General features: G+C 42.2%; 1 protein-coding gene across 1 annotated transcript in view; it reads left to right on the top strand.

Moving 5' to 3' along the window:
• The window catches only part of abcc12 (ATP-binding cassette, sub-family C (CFTR/MRP), member 12), a 34,628-nt gene extending 16,247 nt beyond the window's left edge, over window positions 1-18,381 (top strand). The window contains 16 exon segments of the mRNA XM_079665671.1: window positions 736-778; window positions 1,410-1,492; window positions 1,495-1,501; window positions 1,739-1,842; window positions 2,987-3,022; window positions 3,028-3,168; window positions 3,294-3,520; window positions 4,286-4,423; window positions 4,573-4,762; window positions 4,850-4,939; window positions 5,091-5,280; window positions 5,865-6,024; window positions 6,137-6,215; window positions 6,343-6,456; window positions 17,307-17,471; window positions 17,552-18,381. Coding sequence (XP_079521797.1) covers window positions 736-778; window positions 1,410-1,492; window positions 1,495-1,501; window positions 1,739-1,842; window positions 2,987-3,022; window positions 3,028-3,168; window positions 3,294-3,520; window positions 4,286-4,423; window positions 4,573-4,762; window positions 4,850-4,939; window positions 5,091-5,280; window positions 5,865-6,024; window positions 6,137-6,215; window positions 6,343-6,456; window positions 17,307-17,471; window positions 17,552-17,644 — 1,860 coding nt within the window. The 3' untranslated portion in view covers window positions 17,645-18,381.
• Window positions 18,382-19,287: the final 906 nt, after the last annotated feature.

Below are 19,287 nucleotides of genomic sequence, written 5' to 3'. Positions count from 1 at the left end.
TTCGAATGTTTGAATGAATCAAAGTGGGTAGTCACCGTCGATGTTCTCAAAGCCTTATGCTCCAACACACAGTTGCACGGGGTGCAGAATAGTTTCCCCCCACTTTCGTGAAAGACATCTGGGTACTGCTTTGCCCGGTCTTTAGCAGAAATGTTCGTCGGTAAATTAGATGGATCAGATTTTTTCATCTTGGTGTTTTCTCTCTCGTGTGAGTTCCACACGTTCACTCTACGGTGTTGTTTACCTTCTGTGATGCGCGAGCTGATGACGTCGCGTCATCATCATCACTACTTCACGTCAAGACGAGTTAACTTTTTTTTTCTTCTCAACTTTGTGTGGAAAAATGCGGGGATTATGCGGCCTTTTGATAGATATGCGGCCTTTTAAAAATCTGCGCCATTTAGCTGATTATGCGGTAAATTCTGCGATCGCAGGATCGCGTTTTTCTGGAGGGTCTAATATAGGTATGTCTCTACAACATATGTTTCAAATATAGCATTATAGGTCCACTTTAATATTGCCCAACGTCATCGAGCGCTCCGGTCCCAGCTGTGTGCATGATTTTTTATTGTCTCTAGTGTGTTTTTTCAGACACACTAATGACTATTTTATTTGCATTGTTTCGTTTATGCAGCGCTTTTAGCAAACTATGCACATGTTTCATTAAATTGCTGAATGTTTTCTAAATGCTGCACATGTGTTGTGAAGTTAGTGAAGATGTTTCTGAATTTTCAGCGGGTTTCTCCCAATGGAAATGTTTTGGGACCTGTCGGCCACCGTAGGATACTAATAATCCAGTACTCGGAAAATAATTACTTTGCCCATCACTATTTTGCATTTAGCACAATAATCTGTAGAGTAAAGTGTAAAAAAAAAAAAGTGTTGGCTAAAAAGCTAATATAGAGTATAACCGGGAGGAGGTAAAAGGTTGTGGGAGCAGTCAATCAAGGAAAATAATGGACCTAGGCAGGAAAAGAAAAACCTATATGCTGTTAATATTAAATTATTTGTGCATGTTTATGTATTTATTAAAGTCTTCTGTATAGAGGACAAATCCATCCTGTAATTTAATTATATCCCCCCCACGTGCTTCTTTTCAGCATTTGTGCCGGACGAAGAGGATGATGGAATTCCAGTTGTTTTAAAATGTAAGTCTACATCATTAAATCATAAAATGTAACATATCGAGTCTCTGGTAGATTGTCTTATGGTTCAATTTTGAAAGAGGGGTTCAGGAATTAGTCCATAAAACCTGGAAATGAGTTTGTATTTTACCACTTCTGGTTCCCTCTTCTCTTTGCTACATGGCTAAAATGCAGTCTTTGGTTCAAACAAGCTGAAGAGATTGTCCGTGTTTGTCCGAAGTTGATTATGCTACAATTCTATGAAATCTAATGTTTCTTCTCAAGCTGCTGCGGGTGATCAGCTGGTCGTTAAGGAGGTGGCCACGGAAGGTGTTGTCCCATGGAGAGTCTACCATGAATACTGCAGGCAGCTGGAGGTCTGATTACACACACACACACACACACACACACACACACACACACACACACACACACACACACACACACACACACACACACACACACACACACACACACACACACACACACACACACACACACACACACACACACACACACACACACACACACACACACACACACACACACACACACACACACACACAACTGGGACATTTGGACTGATGATGTTTGATGTGACTGTTTTTCTATAGGCTACTTCATCTGCTTCCTCACCCTCCTGAACATTGTCCTGTTGATCGGAAGCACAGCCTTCAGCAACTGGTGGCTCAGTTTCTGGCTAGGGCAGGGAGACGGGGTGAGACCAACACACAGACACTTTTTCTGACCATCTGAATATAAATTGTCATACTACCTAACCACAGGCACTGATGGGACCTGAGAAAGACATTGACATTGTACAAACTGAGGGAGCTGTACTCTACAGGAGGGTTGAAACAGACAGACCAGGCGGAAAGAACAGGCTCTATTTTCATTGTGATAAGTGTGCTGGAGAGACAGAATTACGCCATAAACAAACGTGAAGTGGCAAAGTCTAACATTAAATTCTATATACCATCATTTTCTGGTTTGAGGCCAAACTGAAAATTGGTAATAGTTTAACATTTGAGCAAAACCGCAGCAGGAGATCAACTGGACACAACAACAGGGACCTTCCTGGTCTTCATCAAAACATTTCACACAAATACCACATACCAAGGAGGAGACCCATAATAACCGCAAAGAAAAAGATATACGTACATACAGACACAAAAGGACTACAAAATCACCCTAAAACAATCAATAGACTTGCAGCCCGCCTAAAATACTTCCTTAGCTAACACTCCTGATATTCAGTTACATTGTTAGAGAATGCATTGGCTCTCTCACCAAAGCTAGACTACTCAATAGCTTAATCAAGCTGTTAAGAACACACTAACTAGTGTGCAAGGCCAAAAACGCTTTGCAAGTTGTTGTTTTAGTTTCAATGCAATGCGTATAGGCACACTAACCATCTTCTGAACACAGCGTTAGTATCATATACATGTGTTGATCTCACATTGCAAGACAAACAGATATGGATTCTGCTCATAAATATGTCTCTTTGTCTTCTAACCAAGAAACGGACCATTTACACATTCCTTTTTGCGCATTGGGTCCCCCCCCACGATAGGCGCACACACACTCTTCACATACACACATGTATGATCACTGCGAGGATTTTGAAAGTCTTACAAAAGAGAGAAACTACCCCACATCCTGAGGGGAAAGACATAATGACTAGTATTGTCAACTCAGTGCACCAACAAAAAATATTTCAAACCAGAAGAATATTGACTTATAGACAGTTTTTGTGTATATTTTTATTTTAAACTCTTTCAAAAAAGGCTGTTGTGTTGTTAAATGAACCATCTGGCCCTGTTTTTTTCTAGCATCATGAATTTTCTCTGATTTTTCCCCAGTCATCCAATAGGACATCTTCAAACCAGGGTGACATCTCCAAAACCCAGATTTGCAATACTATCAAACTATTTATGGAATTATGGTGGCCGTCATGATTTTACTTGCCATGATCAAATGCTTCTTCTGGACTTGGGTCACATTGGCGGCTGCCTCCAAACTCCACAACAGCATGTTCAAGAAGGTACTGCTGAAAGAAATATCAAACTACTGCTACTTTAACCACAAACATGAAAAGGATGACTTCGGTAACACCTGGTAGAAGGTCTGCCAATTATAAAGTGTTCTCTTGTTTTGTTTCTTTCTCAGATTTTCTCCAGTCCCATGAGTTTCTTTGACACAACGCCAGCAGGCCGCATTCTCAACCGCTTCTCCAAGGATCAAGAGGAGGTGGACTGTGTGCTTCCCTTAAACATGGACCCTTTCCTTCAGTTCAGTCTAATGGTCACCTTCACCATCATCACCATCTCAGCCGTCTTCCCCCTCATGCTGGTAGCTGTGCTTGTCATGGCAACCTTGTTCACCCTTATTCTCTTGTGAGTTGACACCAGTTGAAGGGGCCTTATTATGCTTTGTGGATGTTTCCCTTTCCTGCAGTGTGCTATACAGGTTTGTGTGCATGTAAATGGTCTGCAAAGGCTAAAATCCCAAAGTTCCCTCCAGAGGGAGTTTCCCACACGGACAGAGGGTGAAAATAAAGAGCATTTTGAACAGTAAAGCCTTCTAACGACAGTAGAAGCACAAAATCCATATATGAACTTGAAAAAGAGCACAATATGTCGTCTATAAGTCCAACATGATAAAAAAATGTTCTACGAAGACTGTTGGAGAATATGATCGGAACATTTGCTGATCCCACATTTAGTGAATTTAGTGAATTTGTGTCATTTGCAAGATCTTTATTTTTATTGAAAATGTTTCAAAGCAAAAAAAATTCTAGGCACCTATGGCGATAAGCGTGTTTTGATGAAAAATATCGGTCAGCATTCAAATTCGCTCAACACATTGCATTTCCTGTGACTGATATACCGTCATCTTGTATTTCATCAGTCAAATGTGATGCTACAGCACTAGGATGTTCTGTAGCAGGAACCTAATGCATCTTTTTTTCTTTCTTGAAATGAAAACCAGTTATGTAATAGCGGAAATATATCAATGGGTCATCAAACCATTATGTTTACCCATTAGATGATAGAAGGTGACATTTATTTAGATGAAAGACTCCAAGATATTAATCTAAATGAAAATCTTCGAGAATGCTATTTAAGGTATGCTGAATATCCTCTGTGATTACTCTGCAGTATGTTCCAGAGGAGCGTCCGACAGATGAAGAGGATGGAGAACATCAGTCGCTCTCCCTGCATTTCTCTCACCACCTCCACCCTGCAGGGCCTCAGCACCATCCATGCTTACAACATAAGAGAAAACCACATACAGCTGTAAGAGACCAGACTACTTTATGTATGCCAATAGAAAGTCTATTAAATGTTCTCTGCTTTCATGCAAAAGCAGCAGATTTAGTTTGCATTGTAAGCACTGGTAAGGAAATGTGTTCACAAACACTCCCATGTCCTTTATCATGTTCCAGGTTCAAGACACTGAATGACATCAACTCCAACCACTACTTACTGTTCAACTGTGGAACACGTTGGCTCTCTTTCTGGCTGGACTTCATGGCTTGCACCATTACCTTGTTGGTGTCTCTGTTTGTGGTGCTCAGCAGTAATGAAGACATCTCTCCATCTTTGAAAGGGTTGGCCTTGTCCTACACTATACAGGTACATTCAAACAAGCAAGTTAATGAGCATTTCAGTAATTTCTTTATTAGAAATACATTACAAACTACAAAATGTGTGTGTTTCCAGCTGACCGGCGTGCTTCAGTACGTAGTAAGACAGTCGACAGAGGTGGAGGCAAGATTCAACTCAGTGGAGCGCTTGCAGGAATACATCACGGTGAGGAAAATATACTCTTATACACAGGTCGCCTGGCTAAGACCACCAAATCACCCATTTAAAAACTCAAGAGGAAGTCTTGCTAAAGCTATTTGTGCTAAGAACTTATTTATCTGCTGACACCCCTCTTTTTTTTCTTCATTGTTTACAGGGTTGCAAGTCTGAAGCACCAAGACACATAAAGGAGGCCCAGGCTGCACAGTACTGGCCAGAGAATGGAACCATCACCTTCCAGAACTATAAGATGAAGTACAGAGAGAATACACCCATCGTCCTGAAGGGGCTCGATTTCACCATTCGAGGCGGAGAGAAGCTGGGCATTGTGGGAAGGACAGGCTCTGGTAAGATACTGACAGCATTAGTTAGCTGATGATTTTGTTTTATTCCTTTTATAGTTTGGTGTTAATGGTTAATTCAGAAAATATTGTGAAGTACTAAAAATGTACATATAAACACTTGCAACATCATCAATTAAAAAACGTTTTGTCTATATAGATCATAACGTATCTTATATAATGCAATGTTGATAGCCCAGGTCCAGTGAGTAGCATTTAGTGACATCTAGAGGCGAGGTTGCCTTCAGGTGACGCAAAAACATGAAAGGGCCTGTAGAGACAGAGTTTAGTTTGTCCGTTCTGGGCTTCTCTAGAAACATAAACGTGCAACTTGGCAGACTCCGTGGATAGGATCCTCCCTATGTCGATATAAAGCTGATTCTAAGCTAATGCAAACTGAACCATTCTTAGTTTCAGGTGTTTATACACATTATAATGAAAATATAGTTGTATTCTTCTGCCTAGATTCATCTTACTCCTACACACTGGAGGTTATTTGGTTGCCATGACTGTGGTTTGCTGAATTTAAAACCATATCTCTGTAAAGTGTTAAGGTTACTATTCCTAGCAACTATGCTCTGTGTCTGTAGGGAAGTCCTCTTTAGGCGTGGCTCTGTTCCGGCTGGTGGAGCCAGCAGAAGGAACCATCCTGATAGACGGCGTGGACATTTCCTCCATCGGTCTGCATGATCTGCGCAGCAAGTTGTCCATCATCCCCCAGGACCCTGTGCTGTTTATTGGCACTGTCAGGTAAGCCCAGCTTAGTTTGAGGTTCATATTAACACCGGCCCACCCCCCCTAATCAGTGTAGGGGCTTATTTACCGGCTCAACATCTGTGATACCGCCTGTGTTTGCCTACAGGTATAACCTCGACCCTTTCAATAACTACAATGAAGAGGAGATCTGGGCAGCGCTGGAGAAGACCTACATGAAGGAGTCGGTATGTTCTCCGTACTATATGAAGCCAAGTACATTCACAATTCTGTCAGTGTCAGTTTACGTCACTCTTAAAAAGTGATAAAAGCTGTAGTAGAAGAAGTGCTATGAGTATTTTTTTGTTTCCTTAGATATCCAGACTCGAGGGGAAACTACAGGCAACAGTAATAGACAACGGAGAGAACTTCTCTGTAGGAGAAAGACAACTGATTTGTATGGCTAGAGCACTACTCCGCAACTCCAAGGTTTGTACATCCCTTTTCTGATTTATTTGTATTTACACATCTTTCAAATAGACTTCTTATTAAAAGCAGCTGTATTTCTCCTGCCGCATATCTGTGTGTTGCAAGACCAATCAAACATGAAAATTGGAGCCATACAAGCTGACATCAAAGAAAAAAACACCATTTTAAAAAAGCTTGCTAAAGATGCTCTTATAAGACCACCAGACCAAAAGCTATCGTTAGCTTAGCTGTTGGTTTTACCTTCGGGTATTTGAAATTATACCGTTATAAAGGTTAAGCACCACAAATGGAGAGGCACCCTATCTCAAAGACCTAACAACCTCTCTGCATTTTCTTACATGCGCTACGTTGCAAAAGCTAGTGCATTTGTTTACAACCTCTACTTCTTCTACCACTCATCTTATTGGTAGAGGAAAAGCCATGTTTAAAATATAGCCTTTACCGCCAGTTTCTGATAAAACTGATCTTAATGTAAGAGCATTTTCCCCACTCTTAACCAGTTGTAGGAAACATTCCCCTTTTGCAATTCTTCTAGTAAAACTTTTTTAAATAGTTGCCTAAAATTTGCTTGACAATTTAATGGACTTAATTTATCCCCAAACCTTTTCTTTTAATATAGAGATAGAATGGGAGGGATGAAACCCTCTTTAATGGTCACACATGCAGAGCACACAGCACACAGTGACATTTGGCCTCTGCATTTAACCCATCCTTAGTACTAGGAGCAGTGGGCAGCTATTGTACAGCACCCGGGGAGCAATGGGGGGGGGGGGGGGGGGGGGGAAGGGTGTTGTCCGGTGCCTTGCTCAAGGGCACCATGGCAGGGCAGGAGGTGAACTGGGACCTCTCCAAGTAGCAGTCCACACTCCATATGTTAGGTCTGGTCGGGGACTTGAACCGGCAACTCTACGGCTCACAGTCCAAGCCCCTACTGACTGAGTGACTGCCGGACTTCTACCCTATGGCATCCTCACTCCACCTGTTTCTAGTCACTCATCGCATATCTATATCAATCTCAGAAACCATTGGCTATCATTTTAATGATGAATTAGCATCAGGGGGCTACGGCCATTATTTCAATCGTTGAGGTATAGGAAATGTCAAAGATGGAAACTTTCCACGGGAATAAACGGGAATTTATGGGAATAAACTGGGAATTTTCAAAATTGAAGGTTGGCTCTTCATAGGGAACTGAAACATAGTTGGGGAAAGTATATTTTAGCATAATCTTGACTAAAACAAACAGATGCCATTCAAGTACACATGAATATCCATGCCATAGCAGACTGCTTACTGCATGACTATTAAGACCACACAAAGGTTCGCAACAGGCTCACAAATGTGAGAGTGGAAAAACTGGTTGGCATTCGGGCAAACCTAAGTCTCTTTGAGCCTGACACAGAGCCATCCTCAACAAGGCTGGACAGTGACACTGCAGAGGAAGACTCAGAGTTGGATGTTGATGAGGCCCAGGAAGAGCCCGTTGACTGAAAGGGTTTAGCCAAAATGCAGAGGATTGCCTGAAGGAAGATTTGCATGTTTACATTACATTACATTACATTACATTGCATTTAGCTGACGCTTTTATCCAAAGCGACTTACAATAAGTGCATTCGACCAGGAAGATACAACCTTTAAGAAAACAGAATCATATAAGTACATCAGGTTTCATAGAGCCAAACATTTCAAGTGCTACTCAACTGGCATTTAGAAAGCCAGCCCTTTATTAGTATATAAGTGCTTTGTTAGTAATTCTATCGCTCGAAGTGGAGTCTAAAGAGATGAGTTTTCAGTTTGCGTCGGAAGATGTGTAAGCTATCTGCTGTCCTGATTTCAATGGGGAGCTCATTCCACCATTTTGGAGCCAGGATAGCAAACCCACGTGTTTTTGCTGACGGGAACTTGGGTCCCCCTCGCAGTGCGGGTGCAGCGAGCTGTTTGGCTGATGCAGAGCGGAGTGCACGTGCTGGGGTGTACGGTTTAACCATGTCCTGGATGTAGGAAGGGCCAGATCCATTCACAGCATGGTACGCAAGTACCAGTGTCTTGAAGTGGATTCTAGCAGTTACTGGAAGCCAGTGAAGGGAGCGGAGGAGCGGTGTGGTGTGGGAGAATTTGGGAAGGTTGAAGACCAGACGAGCCGCTGCATTCTGGATGAGCTGCAGAGGTCGGATGGCACATGCAGGTAGACCAGCCAGGAGGGAGTTGCAGTAGTCTAGGCGTGAGATGACGAGAGCCTGGACCAGAATCTGCGCTGATGTCTGGGTCAGCTGGGGACGTATCCTCCTGATGTTGTAAAGCGTGTATCTGCAGCAGCGGGTTGTAGCAGCGATGTTTGCAGTGAAGGACAATTTGTTATCTAGGACCACACCCAGATTCCTTGCAGTCTGAGTCGGGGAAACAACAGAGGTGCCGATGTTGATTGTTAGGTCAAGAGTGGGACAATCTTTTCCCGGAAGGAAGAGCAGTTCAGTCTTGTCAAGGTTGAGCTTGAGGTGATGAGCAGACATCCACCGAGAGATGTCTGCTAGGCAAGCAGAGATGCGTGCGACGACCTGGGTCTCTGAGCGGGGAAAGGACAGAATTAGTTGGGTGTCGTCAGCGTAGCAGTGGTATGAAAAACCATGCGGGCTAATGACAGACCCGAGCGAGTTTGTGTACAGGGAGAAGAGGAGGGGACCAAGAACCGAGCCCTGAGGGACCCCTGTAGTTAATTGACAAGGGTCGGACTCGGACCCTCTCCAAGTAACCCTGTAGGTGCGGTCGTTGAGGTATGAGGTGAGGAGGGAAAGTGCAGTGCCTGAAACTCCAAGTTCTTGGAGAGTGCGAAGGAGGATCCGATGGTTCACTGTGTCGAATGCAGCAGACAGGTCCAGAAGGATGATGACAGAGGAGAGGGAGGCTGCTTTAGCAGTGTGCAGTTCATCAGAGACAGCAAGGAGAGCAGTTTCTGTTGAGTGACCTGCCTTGAAACCAGACTGGTGCGGATCCAGAAGGTTGTTCTGATGGAGATAAGAGGAGAGTTGTTTAAAGACAGCGCGTTCAAGTGTTTTAGACAGGAACGGGAGGAGAGAGACGGGCCTGTAGTTAATAACATCAGACGGATTGAGAGTGGGTTTCTTAAGGAGAGGGTTTACTCTTGCCTCCTTGAGACTGTTTGGAAAGTGACCAGAAGTTAGAGAAGTGTTGATGAAATGGGTGAGAAATGGTAGAATATCAGGAGCGATAGTCTGAAGGAGGTTTGAGGGGATAGGGTCCAGAGAACAGGTGGTAGGACGGGCAGAGGTAACGAGGGTAAGAACCTCACTTGGAGAGAGAGGGGAGAAGGAGGTCAGTGTGTGGGTGAAGGGAGGGTCTGGTGACCCAGCGGTGAGTAAAGGTGAGTCAGAAAAGGAAGAGCGAATATCATCAACCTTTTTTTCAAAGTGGTTAACAAAGTCGCTTGACAGAAGGGAGGAGGGGGGAGGTGCTTTGGGAGGGTCCAAGAGGGTGGAGAAGATAGAAAATAGTTTTTTGGGATTGGAATAGGAAGATTGGATCTTATCTTGAAAGAAAGTGCTTTTTGCCTGAGAGATGGAAGCAGAGAAAGAGGAGAGGAGAGCCTGATAGGTTAGGAGGTCGTCATGGTGTTTGGATTTCCACCATTTCCGCTCTGCTGCCCGAAGGATGGTTCTATTAGCACGCAGTGCGTCATTTAGCCAGGGAGCAGGAGGGGACTGACGAGCCGGCCGCGATGTGAGAGGACAGAGAGAGTCCAGAGAGGATGAGAGAGTAGAGAGGAGAGTTTTTGCAGCAGCGTTTGGAGGCAGGAGTTGGAACGAGTCAGAGGAAGGGAGGGCTGAGAGCACCGATGAGGCAAAGGTAGAGGGGGAGAGGGAACGGAGGTTACGGCGGACAGGAGCAGAGTTAGAAGAGATTAGGTTGTTATGTTTGGAAAGGGGTAGAGAGAATGAAATGAAGAAGTGATCGGATGTGTGGAGCGGGTTTACAGAGAGGTTAGAAGTAGAGCAGTTCCTTGAGAATATGAGATCAAGGACATTGCCAGCTTTATGAGTTGGTGGGGATGGAGACAGTGAGAAAGCAAAGGTGGTTAACAGAGATGTTAGTTCAGATATCTTCCCTGTCTGGAGGTTGAAATCTCCGAGAAGTACAGCGGGAGGGCCAGTTTCAGGGATGTGTGAGAGGAGATTATCTAACTCCTCCAAGAAGTCCCCCAAGGCGCCTGGTGGACGGTAGAGAACAACAATGGTTAATTGTATAGGATGGGTTACTGTGACGGCATGGAATTCAAAGGTGGAAGGAGTGAAGTTAGGTAGCTTGAAGAGGGAAAAGCTCCAGTTGGGAGAGAGCAGGAGACCAGTGCCACCTCCTCTGCCAGAGGGTCTGGGTGTATGGGAGAAGGAATATGCTGTGGAGAGAGCTGCTGGGGTGGATGTGTTGGATGGAGTGATCCAGGTCTCCGTGAGAGCAAGGAAATCCAGAGACTGCAGGGAAGCGTAGCCAGAGATGAAGTCAGCCTTAGGGACAGCTGACTGGCAGTTCCACAGGCCCCCTGAAACGAGATGTTGGATCTCAGTGGAGCATGTGGGATAGACGAGAGCAGGCCGGTGAAATCGATTAGGAGAAACACGGGGCCAGTGATAATTGCGAGAAGACACATGAACAGGAATGCAGAAAATACACATGATTATAGCATGAGGGGCTAGAGAACCCAAGAGAATTGAATAAAACTAAATAACACCAGCGATACTTGGCGCAATCAGAGTAGGATTTGCCTCCTCTTTGCCTCCCACGTGACTCCCACAGGACTCTTAATGTCTTTGTCAGTCTTCGTCTGGCTGACGCTGAAGCTGACGCTGCAGGAAAACGCAACCTAAGATGGATACCTGATTGCTCAGTTCTCACAGCTTTGGGGGCACGCCGCTGTAATTAGTTAACTATTTTCTGCTGATGGGCGACAGCAGAGTCTTCCAACCTCTTGGAATGCACACTTGAGGGGCGTGACTCACTGAGACCTGAGTTACAGCTGCTGGACTAGAGCAGATCTGAGATTTTAAAATCTCTCAGAAATCGCCGTTTTAGCTACAATAACTACAGAACAATTATACAGAGTAGAATAAATGAAACAGAGAAGTCTATTTAAACAAGAATATAACTTACAGTGATTGCTGAGTCAGTATCGATAGTGTCCTCACCGAGTCTGGATGCACACTCAGTTATTCTGATTTGAAATGCGCTATTAAAATTTTTTTTTTCGGCTGGGAAGCGTTTTGCACTTCACGCAATCAGCAGAGTCTTCCAACCTCTTGGAATGCACACTTGAGGGGCGTGACTCACTGAGACCTGAGTTACAGCTGCTGGACTAGAGCAGATCTGAGATTTTAAAATCTCTCAGAAATCGCCGTTTTAGCTACAATAACTACAGAACAATTATACAGAGTAGAATAAATGAAACAGAGAAGTCTATTTAAACAAGAATATAACTTACAGTGATTGCTGAGTCAGTATCGATAGTGTCCTCACCGAGTCTGGATGCACACTCAGTTATTCTGATTTGAAATGCGCTATTAACATTTTTTTTTTCGGCTGGGAAGCGTTTTGCACTTCACGCAATCAGCAGAGTCTTCCAACCTCTTGGAATGCACACTTGAGGGGCGTGACTCACTGAGACCTGAGTTACAGCTGCTGGACTAGAGCAGATCTGAGATTTTAAAATCTCTCAGAAATCGCCGTTTTAGCTACAATAACTACAGAACAATTATACAGAGTAGAATAAATGAAACAGAGAAGTCTATTTAAACAAGAATATAACTTACAGTGATTGCTGAGTCAGTATCGATAGTGTCCTCACCGAGTCTGGATGCACACTCAGTTATTCTGATTTGAAATGCGCTATTAACATTTTTTTTTTCGGCTGGGAAGCGTTTTGCACTTCACGCAATCAGCAGAGTCTTCCAACCTCTTGGAATGCACACTTGAGGGGCGTGACTCACTGAGACCTGAGTTACAGCTGCTGGACTAGAGCAGATCTGAGATTTTAAAATCTCTCAGAAATCGCCGTTTTAGCTACAATAACTACAGAACAATTATACAGAGTAGAATAAATGAAACAGAGAAGTCTATTTAAACAAGAATATAACTTACAGTGATTGCTGAGTCAGTATCGATAGTGTCCTCACCGAGTCTGGATGCACACTCAGTTATTCTGATTTGAAATGCGCTATTAAAATGTTTTTCGGCTGGGAAGCGTTTTGCACTTCACGCAATCAGCAGAGTCTTCCAACCTCTTGGAATGCACACTTGAGGGGCGTGACTCACTGAGACCTGAGTTACAGCTGCTGGACTAGAGCAGATCTGAGATTTTAAAATCTCTCAGAAATCGCCGTTTTAGCTACAATAACTACAGAACAATTATACAGAGTAGAATAAATGAAACAGAGAAGTCTATTTAAACAAGAATATAACTTACAGTGATTGCTGAGTCAGTATCGATAGTGTCCTCACCGAGTCTGGATGCACACTCAATTATTCTGATTTGAAATGCGCTATTAACATTTTTTTTTTCGGCTGGGAAGCGTTTTGCACTTCACGCAATCAGCAGAGTCTTCCAACCTCTTGGAATGCACACTTGAGGGGCGTGACTCACTGAGACCTGAGTTACAGCTGCTGGACTAGAGCAGATCTGAGATTTTAAAATCTCTCAGAAATCGCCGTTTTAGCTACAATAACTACAGAACAATTATACAGAGTAGAATAAATGAAACAGAGAAGTCTATTTAAACAAGAATATAACTTACAGTGATTGCTGAGTCAGTATCGATAGTGTCCTCACCGAGTCTGGATGCACACTCAGTTATTCTGATTTGAAATGCGCTATTAAAATGTTTTTCGGCTGGGAAGCGTTTTGCACTTCACGCAATCAGCAGAGTCTTCCAACCTCTTGGAATGCACACTTGAGGGGCGTGACTCACTGAGACCTGAGTTACAGCTGCTGGACTAGAGCAGATCTGAGATTTTAAAATCTCTCAGAAATCGCCGTTTTAGCTACAATAACTACAGAACAATTATACAGAGTAGAATAAATGAAACAGAGAAGTCTATTTAAACAAGAATATAACTTACAGTGATTGCTGAGTCAGTATCGATAGTGTCCTCACCGAGTCTGGATGCACACTCAGTTATTCTGATTTGAAATGCGCTATTAACATTTTTTTTTTCGGCTGGGAAGCGTTTTGCACTTCACGCAATCAGCAGAGTCTTCCAACCTCTTGGAATGCACACTTGAGGGGCGTGACTCACTGAGACCTGAGTTACAGCTGCTGGACTAGAGCAGATCTGAGATTTTAAAATCTCTCAGAAATCGCCGTTTTAGCTACAATAACTACAGAACAATTATACAGAGTAGAATAAATGAAACAGAGAAGTCTATTTAAACAAGAATATAACTTACAGTGATTGCTGAGTCAGTATCGATAGTGTCCTCACCGAGTCTGGATGCACACTCAGTTATTCTGATTTGAAATGCGCTATTAAAATTTTTTTTTTCGGCTGGGAAGCGTTTTGCACTTCACGCAATCAGCAGAGTCTTCCAACCTCTTGGAATGCACACTTGAGGGGCGTGACTCACTGAGACCTGAGTTACAGCTGCTGGACTAGAGCAGATCTGAGATTTTAAAATCTCTCAGAAATCGCCGTTTTAGCTACAATAACTACAGAACAATTATACAGAGTAGAATAAATGAAACAGAGAAGTCTATTTAAACAAGAATATAACTTACAGTGATTGCTGAGTCAGTATCGATAGTGTCCTCACCGAGTCTGGATGCACACTCAGTTATTCTGATTTGAAATGCGCTATTAAAATGTTTTTCGGCTGGGAAGCGTTTTGCACTTCACGCAATCAGCAGAGTCTTCCAACCTCTTGGAATGCACACTTGAGGGGCGTGACTCACTGAGACCTGAGTTACAGCTGCTGGACTAGAGCAGATCTGAGATTTTAAAATCTCTCAGAAATCGCCGTTTTAGCTACAATAACTACAGAACAATTATACAGAGTAGAATAAATGAAACAGAGAAGTCTATTTAAACAAGAATATAACTTACAGTGATTGCTGAGTCAGTATCGATAGTGTCCTCACCGAGTCTGGATGGACACTCAGTTATTCTGATTTGAAATGCGCTATTAACATTTTTTTTTTCGGCTGGGAAGCGTTTTGCACTTCACGCAATCAGCAGAGTCTTCCAACCTCTTGGAATGCACACTTGAGGGGCGTGACTCACTGAGACCTGAGTTACAGCTGCTGGACTAGAGCAGATCTGAGATTTTAAAATCTCTCAGAAATCGCCGTTTTAGCTACAATAACTACAGAACAATTATACAGAGTAGAATAAATGAAACAGAGAAGTCTATTTAAACAAGAATATAACTTACAGTGATTGCTGAGTCAGTATCGATAGTGTCCTCACCGAGTCTGGATGCACACTCAGTTATTCTGATTTGAAATGCGCTATTAAAATGTTTTTCGGCTGGGAAGCGTTTTGCACTTCACGCAATCAGCAGAGTCTTCCAACCTCTTGGAATGCACACTTGAGGGGCGTGACTCACTGAGACCTGAGTTACAGCTGCTGGACTAGAGCAGATCTGAGATTTTAAAATCTCTCAGAAATCGCCGTTTTAGCTACAATAACTACAGAACAATTATACAGAGTAGAATAAATGAAACAGAGAAGTCTATTTAAACAAGAATATAACTTACAGTGATTGCTGAGTCAGTATCGATAGTGTCCTCACCGAGTCTGGATGCACACTCAGTTATTCTGATTTGAAATGCGCTATTAAAATGTTTTTCGGCTGGGAAGCGTTTTGCACTTCACGCAATCAGCAGAGTCTTCCAACCTCTTGGAATGCACACTTGAGGGGCGTGACTCACTGAGACCTGAGTTACAGCTGCTGGACTAGAGCAGATCTGAGATTTTAAAATCTCTCAGAAATCGCCGTTTTAGCTACAATAACTACAGAACAATTATACAGAGTAGAATAAATGAAACAGAGAAGTCTATTTAAACAAGAATATAACTTACAGTGATTGCTGAGTCAGTATCGATAGTGTCCTCACCGAGTCTGGATGCACACTCAGTTATTCTGATTTGAAATGCGCTATTAAAATGTTTTTCGGCTGGGAAGCGTTTTGCACTTCACGCAATCAGCAGAGTCTTCCAACCTCTTGGAATGCACACTTGAGGGGCGTGACTCACTGAGACCTGAGTTACAGCTGCTGGACTAGAGCAGATCTGAGATTTTAAAATCTCTCAGAAATCGCCGTTTTAGCTACAATAACTACAGAACAATTATACAGAGTAGAATAAATGAAACAGAGAAGTCTATTTAAACAAGAATATAACTTACAGTGATTGCTGAGTCAGTATCGATAGTGTCCTCACCGAGTCTGGATGCACACTCAGTTATTCTGATTTGAAATGCGCTATTAAAATTTTTTTTTTCGGCTGGGAAGCGTTTTGCACTTCACGCAATCAGCAGAGTCTTCCAACCTCTTGGAATGCACACTTGAGGGGCGTGACTCACTGAGACCTGAGTTACAGCTGCTGGACTAGAGCAGATCTGAGATTTTAAAATCTCTCAGAAATCGCCGTTTTAGCTACAATAACTACAGAACAATTATACAGAGTAGAATAAATGAAACAGAGAAGTCTATTTAAACAAGAATATAACTTACAGTGATTGCTGAGTCAGTATCGATAGTGTCCTCACCGAGTCTGGATGCACACTCAGTTATTCTGATTTGAAATGCGCTATTAAAATGTTTTTTTTCGGCTGGGAAGCGTTTTGCACTTCACGCAATCAGCAGAGTCTTCCAACCTCTTGGAATGCACACTTGAGGGGCGTGACTCACTGAGACCTGAGTTACAGCTGCTGGACTAGAGCAGATCTGAGATTTTAAAATCTCTCAGAAATCGCCGTTTTAGCTACAATAACTACAGAACAATTATACAGAGTAGAATAAATGAAACAGAGAAGTCTATTTAAACAAGAATATAACTTACAGTGATTGCTGAGTCAGTATCGATAGTGTCCTCACCGAGTCTGGATGCACACTCGATGTTTAATGGGACTTTTTGGAGGGAGAAGGGCTCTTTTCATTTAACATCTTGAATTGGACTTTGTGGGGATCTTTGGATGGGGTGTGCATTTTTGTTCATTTTTTAATGAGTGGAGTTGGGTGGATGAGTAACATTTAACTCAACATTCCTGTTTTCGTTCTTCAATGAAACAAATAATTGTTCAATAAAATAAAACTTAATAATAAAATAAAATAAAATAAAACTTGTTCTGTTCTACTTTTAAAAAATCTGTTGAAATGTCATGTTTTTTTGTTTAATTTTGCATCGAATATTTCCAAAATTCCCCAGCTTAACTTCCCATGTAAACTTTCCGAAAACTTCCCGTAAATTTACCGGAAACTTTCCCCCCCTTTGCAACCCTATTGAGGTATAGCAATTGTTTATCCATTCCAATACTTCATTGTTCACCGTCTGATCGTCATCTTGAAGGCCGGAATGGAGATTGACTTAAAAGACAACTTCTACAATGGCATTGCTTCATGATGAGCCAATTAGCAGTGTTAATAAAAAGCAGAATTGTCCTCAGGGTATATAGTCATTGGGTTTCGAGACCATATAGACCAAAGAGTTCTGACGCTTTTGCTCTCAGTAGGTCTAGAAAGATAACCTCAACACTTCCCATATCGAAATGTTGTCCTGTTGCCTTCATTAGCAGATATCAGTTTATAGAAATAAGGGCTATACTAACCGTCCATGCTGGTGCCCAACAGATCATTATTTTAGATGAGGCCACGGCATCCATCGATGCAGAGACCGACGCCTTGATCCAGAACACCATCAAAGAAGCCTTCGAAGACTGTACCATGCTCACCATCGCCCATCGTATCAACACTGTCATGTACTCAGATCGAATTCTAGTCATGGACAACGGGGAGGTAACAGACAGACACAAAAACACAAAGGTAGGTTAATGTGAAAATAAACCTATACTTACAGTAAGTGTTCTGTTCGACAGGTGGCAGAGTTAGATCATCCAGATGTGCTGAAGCAGCGACCAGACTCTCTGTTCTCCGCGCTCCTTGCTGCTGCTAACACTATGAACCACTGAGGCCCTGGGGCTCCACCATACATTTGTGGCTGTCAGTCCGCTCATATTAAAATGTGGACTGGTTGGCTAGGATCATGCAGAGCTGACCAGTATAGACTGCGCTCTACAGAAGCCCTGAGAAGAAAATTAGACTTTTTTTCAGTGGCTCTGGTTTTTTTTTCTCTCCTGTCTTTGTGCCAAAATTATGCATGACAGTAAGGTCACATAACAACCATTTGTTCAGAGTGCAGGTAGCAATTGAAACTCACCTGGCAAAAAACATGATTGTTCTTATTCCTGTGTAACAAATGTTCCTTTCAGCCTTTTGTGGCCAAAATATTAGCACTACAACAACAAACACCTGTCCTGATTTTCATCAAGCAATACTTTTCCACTAACGAAACAAAGTGAAGAAACGTTTTCATTTGTTTTTAAGCCAAACTTTGTAAATAGTAATGTATTTATCTCACTTGTCTGCTGAAACATATACCTGTACAATGTTATTTCATAGGAATGTTTACACATTTACCATGAATGTATATTTATTTATTGATTTTGTATGACTTGCTGCCAAAGTTTTATATGTAAAGTGTTGATCTGGGTTACAATGCACTACATGTGGAAAACCTTTTGAAATAGCATTTGCATTTCATCTTATACAAATAGAAAATAGAGTTTACTATTGTAATTAAAGATCAACAGACTGAAGTAAATGTTGCTGCATGCACTAGGTGGCAATAAATCCTGTACATTTGTAAGGTGTTTGCTTCAATCAATGATAATGTTCTTTTTAATTCCCTGTCAGCTCCCGTAATTTGGATTCAAAATGTACCGTAGCCGACCCGCAAAAACGGGCTACGAAAGCCCTAATCACTTAAGGGAAACACGCTACACTTTCTAAAATGATTCAAATTTTAAAAACACAAATGTGCCCAACATCTTCAACAAATTGATAAATCATGTGCATTAAATAATCCTGCATTAAAGGATGCATTAATGCTGTAAATAATAAAACTGTGCAATAATCTTAAAATACAACAGAAACCAGGGGAAACTAAAGAGTGATCCACACAGCTGGGACCGGAGCCTTGTTGACATTCAGGGATATAAAGTTGGCCAACCATCGCTTGGAACTCACCTCAAATGTACATTTTTGTTGGCTTATTCTAACAATGTGATCCCTGTTTCCTGCATATCTGATGTAAGTTAGCTTGCTAACGTAGCTAACATGGTCATTTCAAAATATACTGACAAAACCCTTACAACAATGAACCAGACTAACTTTGCCTACAGCGACAGTTGGCCAACTTGGTAATCCCCAAAAGTCAACATTGCTTCAATCCCAGCTGTGTGCTTCACTTTTTAGTGTCCTCTTGTTTCTGTTGTGTTTTGAGCTTCTTGCAGGTTTTTTTTATTTGCATCGTTATATTTATGCAGCGCTTTTAGTAAATGCTCCACATGTTTCGTCAAGTTGGTGAATGTTTTCTAAATGCTGCGCATGTGTTGTCAAGTTGGTGAAGATGTTTCCTAATTTTCATGTGTTTTTGGCACATTTGTGTTTTTATATTTGCATTGCAGTGGTTTAGGAAGTGCAGTGTGTTTCTCCTCATGTAAGTGTTTGGCTCCGTTGAAACGTGTTTGTATCTGTTGGCCACCGTAGAAGT

Source organism: Notothenia rossii, assembly GCF_949606895.1.
Source record: "Notothenia rossii genome assembly, chromosome: 2".
NCBI classification, from domain to species: Eukaryota; Metazoa; Chordata; class Actinopteri; order Perciformes; family Nototheniidae; genus Notothenia; species Notothenia rossii.
Note: the sequence above shows the minus strand (reverse complement) of the source record. Positions and strands in the feature narration are given on the sequence as shown.